The 13069-nt window shown below is 47.7% G+C and overlaps 1 protein-coding gene across 1 annotated transcript in view; it reads right to left on the reverse strand.

The window, feature by feature from the left end:
* Nudcd3 (NudC domain containing 3) overlaps window positions 1-13069 on the reverse strand; it is an 81631-nt gene that overhangs the window by 4293 nt on the left and 64269 nt on the right. The window contains exon 5 of the mRNA XM_032917104.1: window positions 3046-3234. Within this exon, the coding sequence (XP_032772995.1) occupies window positions 3046-3234 (189 nt within the window). The remainder of the gene's footprint in view (window positions 1-3045; window positions 3235-13069) is intronic.

A 13069-nucleotide genomic window follows, 5' to 3' on the forward strand; every position in this document is an offset into this window, starting at 1 on the left:
ACCCCTGCATGTGAGTACTGACTATGAGCTAACCTGCCATACTAGGAAGCACACAGCCCTGGACCTGCCTTTCTAGTTCTATTTCTTTGTTCAATAAAAGAAAGCACTAAAGATACTTTACATGGAACCGCAGGGTGCTGTGCGCTGAAGATGTGTCTCCACGGCATTTCAAGCCTGAAAAGGAGCTCACACTTCAGCACGGATACTAGGCAGGTAGTGGGCCAAGTGAAAATCTAACAGAGCCCTAAGAGCTATGCTCCTGACTACCCACAGCCAGAGGCTTCCTTGGCCATCCTGACTCTTTCAGCTCTGGGGAGGGAATCACATTGGGTTCCACCCAAGCCTTAGGCTCCTTGAAGGCCTTCCTGGGACCTCATCTGGGCGAGCACACTCATTCCCTCAATGGCCCTTGCCAGATCCATGACAAGTCCACAGCAAAATCAATTTAGACTCAAGACTTTCCACTAGAGCACAGCATCTTCGAGGTCTTCCTTATGGTCCTTAGCTGGGTTGCTGCTGTTCAGTCTCCTCCGTCTCCAAGTGCTGGAAGGACCATAAGAAGCTGTGTGGACGCTGCATACCAGCCACGGCAAGTCTTCTATGCACAGGTCTAAGGACCTTCTGCTCCACACTCAGGTTTCTGCAATGTCTTGTGGGCAAAGAGGGCAGTCTTCATGGAAAGCAAAAATAGGACTCCCCCAAGCCTTGCCTTTGGAGTGAGCCAGCTTTCCAGTAGCAGCCCACACACAGGCTACTGTATTCAGTGTGCTTGTGCACAGTGCATACGTATGAGGATTAGCCCTGTAACCATTTGGTCCTTTTGCTAGCCTGTTTTCAGACTGGCAGTGAGGAACTTCCTGAGAGCTGCCTTGGTTTACTGGAGACAAGCAGACTACCCTAGACTTCCAAGGATGAACAAAGCAGCCAGTTCCTCAGAGGACCGTTACTGAGACTGCAGAACAAGGCTGAACTACTATTCTTTGAATAAGGTCACATTAGAGAGGCTGGCCTCTTGATTTCTTGAAGGCAGCTGTGTGCTTGCTCTCATTGACGCAGACTGTTTTCCATTTGTCCTTGAGGAAGGTGACACTAAGCCATGCCAGAGGGCATCAGCACCAAAGGTAAAAAAGAGGGCTGCACAAGAGGAACAGTAAGTGCAAGGTCAAGGGGCAAGAGGCTGGGAGGGAAAAGGGAGACAGGGTGCGCAGAGCTGACCTGTCATGCAAATCCCGCACTGCTGCCAACTCCCAGGCAAGTGGCACTAAGGTTGTTTTGACATGCGTCCTGCAAGGGACGCAATCCCAGAGACCTTGAGACTCACAGGGGCAGAAAGCTGTAGGCCCTCCTAGCTTCTCTTTCATCTCGCAGTTCAAATCTGCACAAGACTCCACTGAAGTCTGATACATGCACAAAGGCAATTCAAGCCATAATCAGTATCTATTTCAATGTTTCTCTTCAACAGAGACTCAGTCCAGCACCTGGGGAAGGCATGGCACTCATCCGCAGTCTGCATTCTGTGGCAAAATTTGTCAGTGGTACTTGGTAGCTCCTCTCCTTCCAATCTACCCAGGATGATAGACAGCATCTGCATTCACTTCTCTGGTGAAGGCAGACTCCTCTCTGGCTGTCACCTTTTATACACATCTAAGTCCTTCTGTGGACAAAGTCCTGACCCTGGGCATAGGAGTGAGCAAATCTATAAGGTCCCAACAGAGAGGCAGCGTGTCACAGATAGACCTTCCATTCAGCAGACACAGGCCAACATGACTGCATTACACTGTGACCAAGCAGGTCTGGCTACCTCTGCTAAGGTGAGGTTCCAAAGTTCCAAGCTTCTGCTTAAGAACCTCTGTATTACATGGACCTTCCCCTCACCACACACTGAGCCAGGACAGAGAAGTAAACCCCAGCCCTCTGCTAGAGTTGCTATGAAGCATAATACACCCTAAGACCTCAAACCTCAATCTCTTCATTTTGAAGCAGATGATCTAACAAGAACCCTTGTGCAGAGCCTACAGTCTGTCAACCCACCCTGACTAGCACACTTCATGCTCATGACATGCTGGTGTGGCCTGGGGGAAGAGCTAAGGACACCGGTGCTGCCTCTAAGGGCTTCCTGACCTCACTCATAGGAAACATGTCCATGGAAACAGACTAGAGTGGCCAATGCAACAACAGAGCATATTAAAGATCCTGCCCCATGTACTGTGCTACTCTGAAGGGAAAGTCGGGACAATCCAAACAAACCACGAAGAGAGGCTCCTTCAGAGACAACAGGGCACACACATTAACTTCTCTGGAGCCCTGAGGGCTGCCTTTCTATTGATAGCCTATACCCAAGTTGCCAATCCTTCTCTGAGCCATGCTTGGTCTACATGAACACGAGCTCATCGGTTGTTTGGCTGGGCATTTGACAGTGATGAGAACCCAAAGCAACAGCCTTTTCTTCCCTAATAGCTACTCTCAGGGTTATTAAGAGGGAGAACAAATGTGTTTATCTAAGCAATCATTCTTTGCCACCAGCAGCCTGTCCCTGGGCACTATAAAGGCCAGGCACAGCGTTCTGCTCTCTGAGAAGCTGCTGACCTCACACTCCCTTGTCATAGCCCCGGCACTACACTTGACTCACCTACTTCTGCTGTGCATTAGCTTTTGCAGTCAGAACCTAAGTTGGCCCTGAAGCCTGGCCCTCCCTTCTTCCACCAATGGGACTCTCAGAGCTCCAGGAAAGCTGCCTAGAGATAGGGCATAAGGAGTCGTCAGCACTCGACAATTCTAAGCTATGGTGTGTTCAGGGTAAATAAAGAGACACCCTCAAGACTGTGCCACCAGAGCTCACAGCTCAGGTACGAGATATAACTGAATAGCAATGTTTATCTGTCCTCAGGTGAGGAATAGGTGACATGAGCAGTTGGGCTTCCCTAGGTAGGCAGGACATTACAGAGCTGAAGCAGGCAGCCAGGAGTAGCCTATTCTCATGCCCTCTTCCCTACCAGCATGACCGCCCGCCTGCTGAAGGTACAAGAAGGGCCATGGTGCTCATACCAGCTCGTGGCTCTGGGGCTTGCCCTGCAGTTTCTGGTGGTAGTCAAAAGTGAGTCTGTCCAGGACTGCCTGTTCCTCCTCATCCACAGTGGCCATGGAGCGCTCCTTGTTGATCTTGTCAATGTCGATGGGTTCTTCTCCCTCCAGGATGGCACTCCACCAGTACTCGCCAACTTTGCTCAGATTCACCTGGGACAAGCAGGGAGAAAAACCTGTATCAAGTATGGCAGGAGACAACCCAAGCCTCTGGGGAAAGAATACATAGAACTGTGGACAGAACCTAGCAGAGGAAAGGTTTACTGTGCTGGGGACAGCACAGTGTGTGAGGGCAGGCAGTCTAGGCTGAGCTTAGGACCTGCACAAAGGGAAGGTGACTGAACGAGCAGGTATATGAGGTCACACACAGGAACCTCTGAGCCACAGGTCATGTATCTTACAGGTCTTAGTCCTCAGAGTCAGAACACTGTTACCACAAGTGTCCACACTTCCTAGGCAGACACTGTTTCCTAAAACTTGGCCCTGAGCCTTCCTTCCCACACTGTTACACACTGCTTGGTAAGGCCTTGTCCCTGGCCAGCTCAACCAAGTGCCTCTCTTGGCGATGATCTTTCTTCCTTCCAAAAGCCACACTTAGTCTTCTGCTGCCTTTATGGGAGGTGGAACCTCTGAGAGGAAGCGTGCAGCCTAACACATAACCGAATTTTCCAAGGATCCCTCCTATGACAAGGCCTGTCCCCATGTCCTCCTTGATACCTGGAGTAACCCTCCAGTCCCAGCTCTTAGCTTCCAATGGTTCAGAGAGGTGCCCAAGAGGAGCTGAACTCAAGCTGCAGGATCGTCTAGATCAATGTGGTCAAGCAAAGCAGCATCTACCGAATACCACGCAGTGCCCTTAGTATTGGAATCTGTAAAACTTATGACCACAGAAACTCAGAAGCCAAGTGGAATTTTAGCAAGAGAGGAACAAAGAACAGCAGCACCTTACAAAACTGGTGTTCAAGGACACGGCTGCTTTTGTCACAAGGACGCAGTAAAAGACACATCATTCCCCAAGTCAAATGGGCACACAAAAGAAACTAGAAGCACTGGCAGTAGCCTTCGTGGTCACTGGCTGGATGGCTCATCAAGAAACCTTTACCGGAGTAGAGCAAGGTATGATGGCTGTGATGGGAAAAAACAAGCCCCAAACCTGTAATCATATGACATCAGTACCTTATAATTACTACTCCTTATGCCCAAAGTACCAGGTAATGAACATGGAGAAGAGGGGCCAGAGAGATGACACACCAGTTCAGATCACTGGCTGCTCTTCCGGGGGACCTGGGTTTGATTCCTAGTACCGGAATGATGGTTTCTAACTGCCCACAATGCCAATCCCATAGGACCTAACACCCTCTTCTGGCCTTTCTGAGCATTGTACACATGCAGTTTGCAAGCAAAACACCCATATACATAAAATAAACGAGGAGGAAAAAAACACATTTTTTTTTTAAATAGGTGAAAGTACCTGCCTACTGTGGGCTCCACCAGTAAATGACTTCTGCTGTTCAGCCCCAACTTATAAACAAAACTATTCTAGATATTCCAATCCATAGGCCCTAAAATGATGTGCAGCTTATGAGGTAGGGACCTCAAATAAGCCCCAGAGAAACCCTAACGCCAAGAATTCTGCCCTGTCTTTACCAAGCTCGAGGGGTGAAGAACCTTCAAGTAGGAAATATGCTTACTCTATTCCAGAAAACACTCTGAGGTGCTTACAGAAGAACTGCTGGAAAGAAGAGAGCCTTTTATCTTTATCAATAAGAGTCATTATTGAGATCTACAGTAGTAAATTATTAGATACTCCCCAGGCTCTGTAACATACACATTATCGTGACTATTTATGATAAAGACAAATCCTCTAAGTCAGGGCTGTGGGAGGTAGAGCCTCCTTCAGCTCCGAGCTAGTGGACCTTTATACACCACAAAGACCAGACTCTAAACTATCACCAAGTCTACACAGATGCTCAACCCTACAGATCCACAGACATGATGAGAAATGGAACACAGGACAAGTCTCTGGTCTGCCCCAAGAGAGAGTAGATTACAGCCACCTGCCAGATGTAAGGGAAAGATTCACTTGCAAGTCTATAGTGGGAAGATGGGTAGGGTTCATCCCATTCCAGGTCTACCTGTGTACTTAGCAAATTAACAGAATTCATAATAAATCCTATCACTTTTGATCATTAGAAATATTTTATCTATATTTATTTTCACAAAACTTATAATTATAGGAACATGCTCAAATTCTTCTAAAACAAATCTCAAAAAAAATTATTGTAGCAGTAAGGATAAAACTAAGGGCATTGTACATACCAGACAAGTAATATACGACGCACTACATTTTAGGTTCTTTGTGTATATGAGTGTTCTGCACAAGTACCAGTGTGCATGCCCGCCCGCTGTGTATAAGTGGAGAGCAGAGGAGGATGTGGGCATTTTCCTCTATTGCTCTTCACCCTATGAAGCTAGGGTCGCTGGCCAGTGAGCTCCTGGGATCTGGCTCCACTCCCCATTTAAGACACAAACAACTAATGCATGGTTTTGGCCATTGTTTGCTAAAACACACAAACAAACAAAATCACACAACATGCATACTGGAGATTCAACCTCAGTCTTCATGCTTGCACAGCAAATGTTCTTGCCCACGAAGCCATCTCCCAAGTCCCTCAGCCCCACCCCACCTTCATCCCCCTTTTGAGACCAGGTCTGTATCTAGTTAAGGCTGTCCTTGAGTTCATGATTTCATGATTATTCTGTCCCTGAGAACTAGGATTAAAAGTATGTACAGCCACAACAACCAGCTTTAAAATGTCTATAATGAAACACAAACATTCCTCAGTCAGGTGTGCATGTCAGCTATCTAACTGGATGTTACTAGCATCCAGGGCTACCGTACCAGAGAGTGTGGTTTCACCAACATTGCATCACCAAGAATCACCAAAATGCATCACTGATTTATGCTGGTAAAAGATGTCAGCCACCTTGTTTTAAAAACAATTTTTTATTGTGAAATTACATAACACTTTTTTCCCCAAAGGTGAACAGCCGAGTGGCATTTGGCACATCCACGATGGTTTACAACCAGCCGTCATGGCTATACCCTCAAACATCACTCCAGAAAGAAGCCTACAGCCAGGTGTAGTCGCTCTTCATTTACCATAATAAAGTCTCTTAAATATCTTCTCCGACACCTCTGGCACAATTACTGATGCTTCGTCTCATCAGATGTCACACAAATGAAACCTTCTATTGCTGTGTTGACTTATTTCACTTATTGTAGTTTCTGAAGGACATCGTACTGTGGCTTGTAGCAGAACTTCATTCCTCTCCGTGCTGAGAGCATTCCACAGGATGAACGTACCACAACCTAACCATCCACTCTCCCCCTTCCGGCTCCTTTGGCATGTACCTACGAATGGACTGCTGCCTCACTTGGCACCTCTACTGCAGGTTTCAAGAATCCACCTCACTGTTTTCCACTGGAGCTGGACATCCTGGTGCTGCACAAGGAAAGGCTCCATCTCTCTGCTCCCTCGTGGACTTTTGGGATTTTTTGTTGTTGTTATGGCCATTTTCAGGGATGCAGCAGCTTAATCGTTATTCCTTTGCCTGGCTACATACAAGCATACACAGGCCAGTATTTTCCTCAGTGACCTCTCTCCTAAGGTCCAGGATGCTCTTGAATCTGGGGCAACAGACCACACCAAAGATGCTTGGAAAATCCAAGACGGTGTTTCTAAAAATGTTGTGAATACTCTGAGTGGGCAGTCAAAGACTAAGTAAGGCTGCAGTGCTAGTGTGATTCTCCTCACCCTTCACTGGCCTGGCCTCCTTTTCCACAAAGCATTTCATGTGCTGTTCTGTCTGGCTCCTTATCCTCACACCTAGGACCTATCCTTTATTTTTTAAATAGCTTCATGTCCCAGAAGTCTTAGCTGACAAGTTCTAAGCATCACTGACTTCCTTGGAGTGATACTTCTATGGAACTCAGGTAAGACACTTTGGGCATTTAATCTTCCAAATAAACTACTTAAAGTGGTTAGAATACACTCAGTTCTGAGAAGGTGGGGTAGGGTGTTCTTGATACTGAAGACAGAATCAGAGTTGTGTGAGAACAAAGAAAAAATGTTCATGTAACAGGCCTCAAGGGTTCCTGGCTAAAGACCACACCCAGGCAAAAGGACTCCCATGGCTTGCTTAAATTAGCTGCGTTTGTTTTAACATTTTGTTACTCTGTAACAAGTTGGACTTGTGGAGGTGTAGTTTGCACACAGCAAAACTCACCCTGCTGCAGCTTCATCTCCTCCACTACAGCCCACCCACAGCCAGGCCCCTCCCCCCACTACAGCCCACCCACACCAGGCCCCTCCCCCCACTACAGCCCACCCACAGCCCCTCCCTCCACTCCATTCTGCACTGCTCATCTTGCCATCCAGCTTGTCCAGGTCCAGGGTGTCTTCCCCATGAAACCCACAGCTTGTGAGCTTGTCACACACTTCCTTTCTGGATCCTGTGGACTATGACGCTTGGCAAGACTATTCCATGATGTAGGTGAACACTATCTGTCCATGGCCATGGAGATGTTCCTAAGGTTTGGCAGTTGGGTAGGAAGCTATTGTGAGGATCTGTGTGTTTCCACCTCTTGGGAGCATAGAGCAGGTTGTTAAGCAATGTGAGCACACTGGCTATGCCCACCGCCTGGCGCTCACGGCAGCAGTGAGTTCAGGGTACCACAGCTCCTTCAAATTGAGCACTGAGGGCTTCTTAGCCACTCTCACAGGTATATAAGGCCTCTCACTGTAATTTTGACTTTTCCCCCTTAATGATGCTGAGTTTCCTTGTATGCTTGCAATACCACTCATTTATTTACAAATAACTTCAAATTTACACATTGCTCAAAGTACAGAGAGCCACACAGGCATTTAGCAGCTCTTGCACTCTATGTGTTGGCATACAACATAATAATGTTTGTTTATGAGCCATTTGAGAGTAAAGAACATTGTACCGGCCCTTTACCCTGAGTTACTTTCTAAGACTAGGCAAGTCCTCTGAAGTAGCAGCCTGGCCTCAGCCCCCCCAGCAGCACAGGACCATGGTCCTCTCTACTTTGCTAAGGACCGTGTCTAGTGTCTCCTGAGGTACCCAGGTGTGTCTGTGGTCCACCTGCAGGCGTCCTGCAAGGATGTTCCCTCTCAGCCCAGGGCTTCCCACATTGTCACCAACATACCAAATGTCAAGATCTTAGGTCCCACCTCCCGACAGGCTGGGACACCTGACCTTGCAGTCAGTTTCTACTTCCTGACAGGGCATGAGCACTGCTAAAGTGAGCACCTGCCTCCTGGCCTCCTTTCTCAGTGGTTTAGAAAGTCACTCTGAACCATTCATTGGGTCAGAATTAGGTGCCCTCTACAAGGTCACTGTGACCTCATCATTTCCTGGATACACTCTCATTTTCCAGGTCCTCTTTTATCTGCCTGGTCCCAGAACATAATAATTTCCCAGAGGGACCCCAGACTGTCACTGACTGAACAGTGCTCCCAAAATGTCCTCACAGAAAAACTTCACCCTCAGTGTGAATAAACTTACCTCAGCATCCCCCGATCTGTGCCGATGACTCACCAGCATTTATATCCCTTTCCTTCCTTAGTAACGGAACCTCATTTCTATTCAGGGAAGCACTGTGCCCAGTGAGGATGGCTTTACTCCTCGCAGCTGCCCGTGTGATTGAGTTTGGGCCAACGGGAATGTTGTGGGACGTTCCTTCCAGGAAGGCACCTTGGAACAAGGGCAGATAATGGGGTGAGACGACAGCATGGCGGGAGCACCTGCTCAGCTCGACACCCACTGTGAGGAGATGTGGGCAGCCTGACTCCTGTGGATATGCTGCAAGCCAGCACTATACAAGCAGTCCCTGATTTTCAATGTCATCAACTGCCTTTTTGAGCTAAAGAAATTAAAGTAAAAACTAAGACTGCACAGGTCAGAAAGGACATGGCCATGGATCTCACCCAGGGAGGCAGAATACACCTACACTTGGAAGAGTGGGGACAACACAATGCTACAAAGCTGTGTACCGCTTTCTTCCTACTCCACAGGAGGAGGTGCTGAGGGCCTGTCCACACTGTTCAGGTCAGTCCCACTTTCATTTGGAGCAAGGAGTCTCAGGTCACTGCCCTCTGTGTGATCTCCAAGCCTCAGCTCTGCCCTACTGGCATCAGGGGTCAGGAGTAATGTTAAGAACCATGACAAAAACTGGAAACAGGACTCGACCTGGAGATAGCACTGCACTACAGGTACAAGGGCTCACACCCAGTACGGATACAGCTGAGGTTGGGGGCACTTGCCAAAACACTAAAATAACGTAATCTGTGGCTTCCATTCTAGATTAATGAACACGATGGGTAAATGACCTGCACGGGCCTCTTCGCAGGCCGGGAAACGTTATTACAGCAGGGAAGGGGGCTTACAACTCAGGGAAGGCCAACAATGGATTCTTTCATCCTTACATGAAAACTGGAGATGCCCAGACAAACATCAAGGAACATCAAGTAGTCCGTGGCCAGGAGACGAGGGGTGTCGGTGCTGACACAGCACTAGTGCCACTTAGAAATGCTGCACCCTTCAGGGAGAACCACAGAGCAATTATCCTGGGGCTCCACTCTCTGAGAAATAATAACTTCAGGAAATCATCTCAATACAGTCAAGGAGGTGCAGCATATATAAAAATACTCACAGGGCTAAAAAAAAGTCATAAATAAACAGTGCAGTAAGCTTTAAAGCCTGAGCGCCAACATCTACTATTTCTTCAGAAAATATTCTAGCGCTCTCTGAGCGTGCTAAGTAGTGTGTGTGTAAGATGTCAGTAACATGAAGATGTGTGTGTGTGTGTGTGTGTGTGTGTGTGTGTGTGTGTGTGTGTGTGTGCAATGGCATTCACTGCTCAGGAAGATCCTACTACCTCTGCAACACAGCCATGGCAAGAGTCCCTGAAGCAGAGCCTGCCGCCTGCCGCCTGCCGCCCACGCACTGCAGAGGGCAGCCAGCCCTCCACAGGGAGGGAGAAACGAGGACAGTGCACAAGCTCTGGGCCTGGCTTCTGGAACCAAATGGAGAGTCGGTAAAGTAGCTGGTGCCGTTGCCACGGCTGATTTTACATCTCTGTAACCAGGCAAGGAGCTTGCCTGAGTCAAGAAGTCTCATTTAACATTCTCAAGTGTGGGAGGGAGGGAGGGAGGGGGGGAGGCAAGAACTGTCACACGGTTTTAGCTGCCACCCCTGCCTGCCCTGACTGTCTGGGGTGGGATCCACCACAAAGGGAGAAGCAGCAGGACACGTGGAAGGGCTGAGAAGCAAGTGGCACTCCCCTGCTTGGAGGTGAGAAGGTCAGAAGCTCTTATTGCAGACTCTAGGGATACCAATGAGAGCTGAGAACGCCACTCCTCTTCACAGATGCTGCAAGGACCCTATGTCAGTGTCCCAGGGATGTTAAGACAAAAACCAGAATGGGCCAAAGCAGAGGGTATTTAAAACATCACCCATTTGTTTCTTGAGGTTCTGGAGACCAGATGTCCGAAATCAAGGAGTTGGCATGACTGACCCCCTGTAGGCTTCAAGGAAGAATCCTTCTACTTCTTTCAGCTTCTGGTGGCTGCTGGCATGCCTTGGTTTATGCCCACATCATTCTAGTCTTTGGTCTTCATAACAACTTCCTGTGTCTATGTCTCTTCTTCTGTCTCTTTTAAGGGTGTCTTTCACTGAATTCGGAGGTCATCCAGAAAATCCAGAAGGATCTTGTACTAAAATTCCTATTTATAAAGTCCTCCCCCCCGCCCCTCCCCCGCCCTCTCGCCCAAAAAAGGCTATATCCACAGGCCAACCTCTTGGCCTAACGAGAAGTGACAAGAAGGAAAGAAGAGATTAAGGAGCCAGGTGTTCATCTCAAGGATCATAAAGAAGTCAAACGTGGCTACAATGATGACCCAGAGGCACGGCCACCCCCTCAGTCAGGTAACCCTTTCTTAATCCTTATGCTGAGTCCACACAGCCAATGCAATGTGATGAGTGGGTCAAAATTAAGCCTTTCATAAGTAAAAACATCTCCTTAATAATTTATAGGTTTGTCTCATATATGTACTCAAAAGTAAAAACTGGCCATGGTACATCACCAGCAAATAGAGTAAAACACCCTGGACTTATAACACTTGATGTATTCCATAATACACAGCACTTTCTCGTGGGGTGAGAGACCAGTCCTGAGCCTCTCATCAAGAAGGGACTCTAAGTACAGCCAAGGGCTCAGGCTGATGAGAGAGCCGGAAAAGTGGTGGACTGTCTGTCCATGGCTCCTCTCTGTCAGATTGCTCACTGTCCACCAGTGATGCTCCCTGAAAAACAATATATAAAACAAACAAAAACATCCAACTCTGAGGGACTGTAGGAACTGATGGTGTGCTGTCTCAGTCCCAAGGGGTTCTCTTTGGTTCTACAAGAGATGGCAAAATACCCGAGTTTGCCATGGTTACGGTAGCAACTGGATGTAACTAGTTCTGCTTCTCTCTCAGGTACTCTGCAGACAACAGGTACCTGGCAAAGTCAAACTAAAACCTTACCAGTAACTGGTGCACAGGTAAACCCAGGCCATAGTAGAACATGGAGAGTCCTCGCGGAGTCTGCAGGAAGGGGATGTGTGCATGGATAGCAGGGACAAAAATCTTACATCTGGTTATCTCTACAGCTGTCTGGCTGTCTCCAGCCATCCTCGAGAGGGTACAGAACAGTACAAGAATGTCTCCAGCTTGGGGGTAGTATCACCCATATCTACATGACACAAGAACTACTCAAAACTACTCTGATCATCTACCTTCTCCTTTCACCTATTTTTATTTGTTTACCTTTCCCAACCCCCATTAAAGGGGCAAAACCTTTTCAAGAAAGAAAACTCCAGCTAAGCATTTGGGGCTTTGGAGGCTCATCTCAAAGCCTGAAGGTCCTGCCTGACTTCTCAGACTCTGCAAAGAATCAAACAGTATAATGTATTTCATAGAGCACGCACATGTTCAATATATGTTGGCATTTAATGTAAGAAATTAGTGTGTTAGCTATTAGCCGTGTGTGTGTGTGTGTGTGTGTGTGTGTGTGTACATACGCATGTGCAGGCATCATGGCACACATACAGAGAGCTATCAGAGGACAACCTGTGGGAGTTGGTCTTCCCCCTTCACCATGTGGGTGCTAAAGACCAAACTCATGGCGTCAGGCTTGGCGGCCAGCACCTCTTTTCTGGAGATACTTTCTGGTTCTACAGCTCAGGCTGGCATAAAACTCATGGCAACCCTTCTGCCCTATCTCTCAAGTACAAAGGTTACAGGTATGAGTTACTACGCCTGCCTCCATCCTATCCCACTTGAATGGATACCCCTACCCCCCAAAGGTAACATGGCTCTAGAATACTTATCAAGTCAGAGTTGGACTTAGCAACAAAAGCTCTTAGAAGGTTAATTTAGTAACAATCACATTTTATAGACATAAAGTAAGAGGAATTACTAGTATAGAGATTCTAATCCCAGTAGATTCTGAATACGAATGCAGTGTGAGAAGACCATTCCAATGGCAAACACTGGTAACTTTTGAGTGACACAAACCACTTGGGAAGTGCTGTGCAGAGTTGGGATCCTAACTCAATCCCATCCTCTGTCAACTAGCCAAGGCAGAAGACATGGCTGTCCCAGAACTCTAAGTACTTGAAGACAGCAGCCTTAGAATCAGAGAACCCTAGCATGGTGGCCAAAGCAGCCACAGGAAGTGTCTTCCAAGAGCCAGGCTATCAGTCCAGTACTGCCACTGTGTTACTCATGTCCGGAACTGCCTGACTATGCAAAGCTCAAGAGAGCTGAGAGGGCACCTGCAACTTCAAGTAGTATGACAGGTAAAGGAGCTGGGGTGCTCAGGAAAAAGTTCAATATAGCACTGTTAGCGTACAGGC

Source organism: Rattus rattus, chromosome 11 (genome assembly GCF_011064425.1).
Source record: "Rattus rattus isolate New Zealand chromosome 11, Rrattus_CSIRO_v1, whole genome shotgun sequence".
Classification (NCBI taxonomy): domain Eukaryota; kingdom Metazoa; phylum Chordata; class Mammalia; order Rodentia; family Muridae; genus Rattus; species Rattus rattus.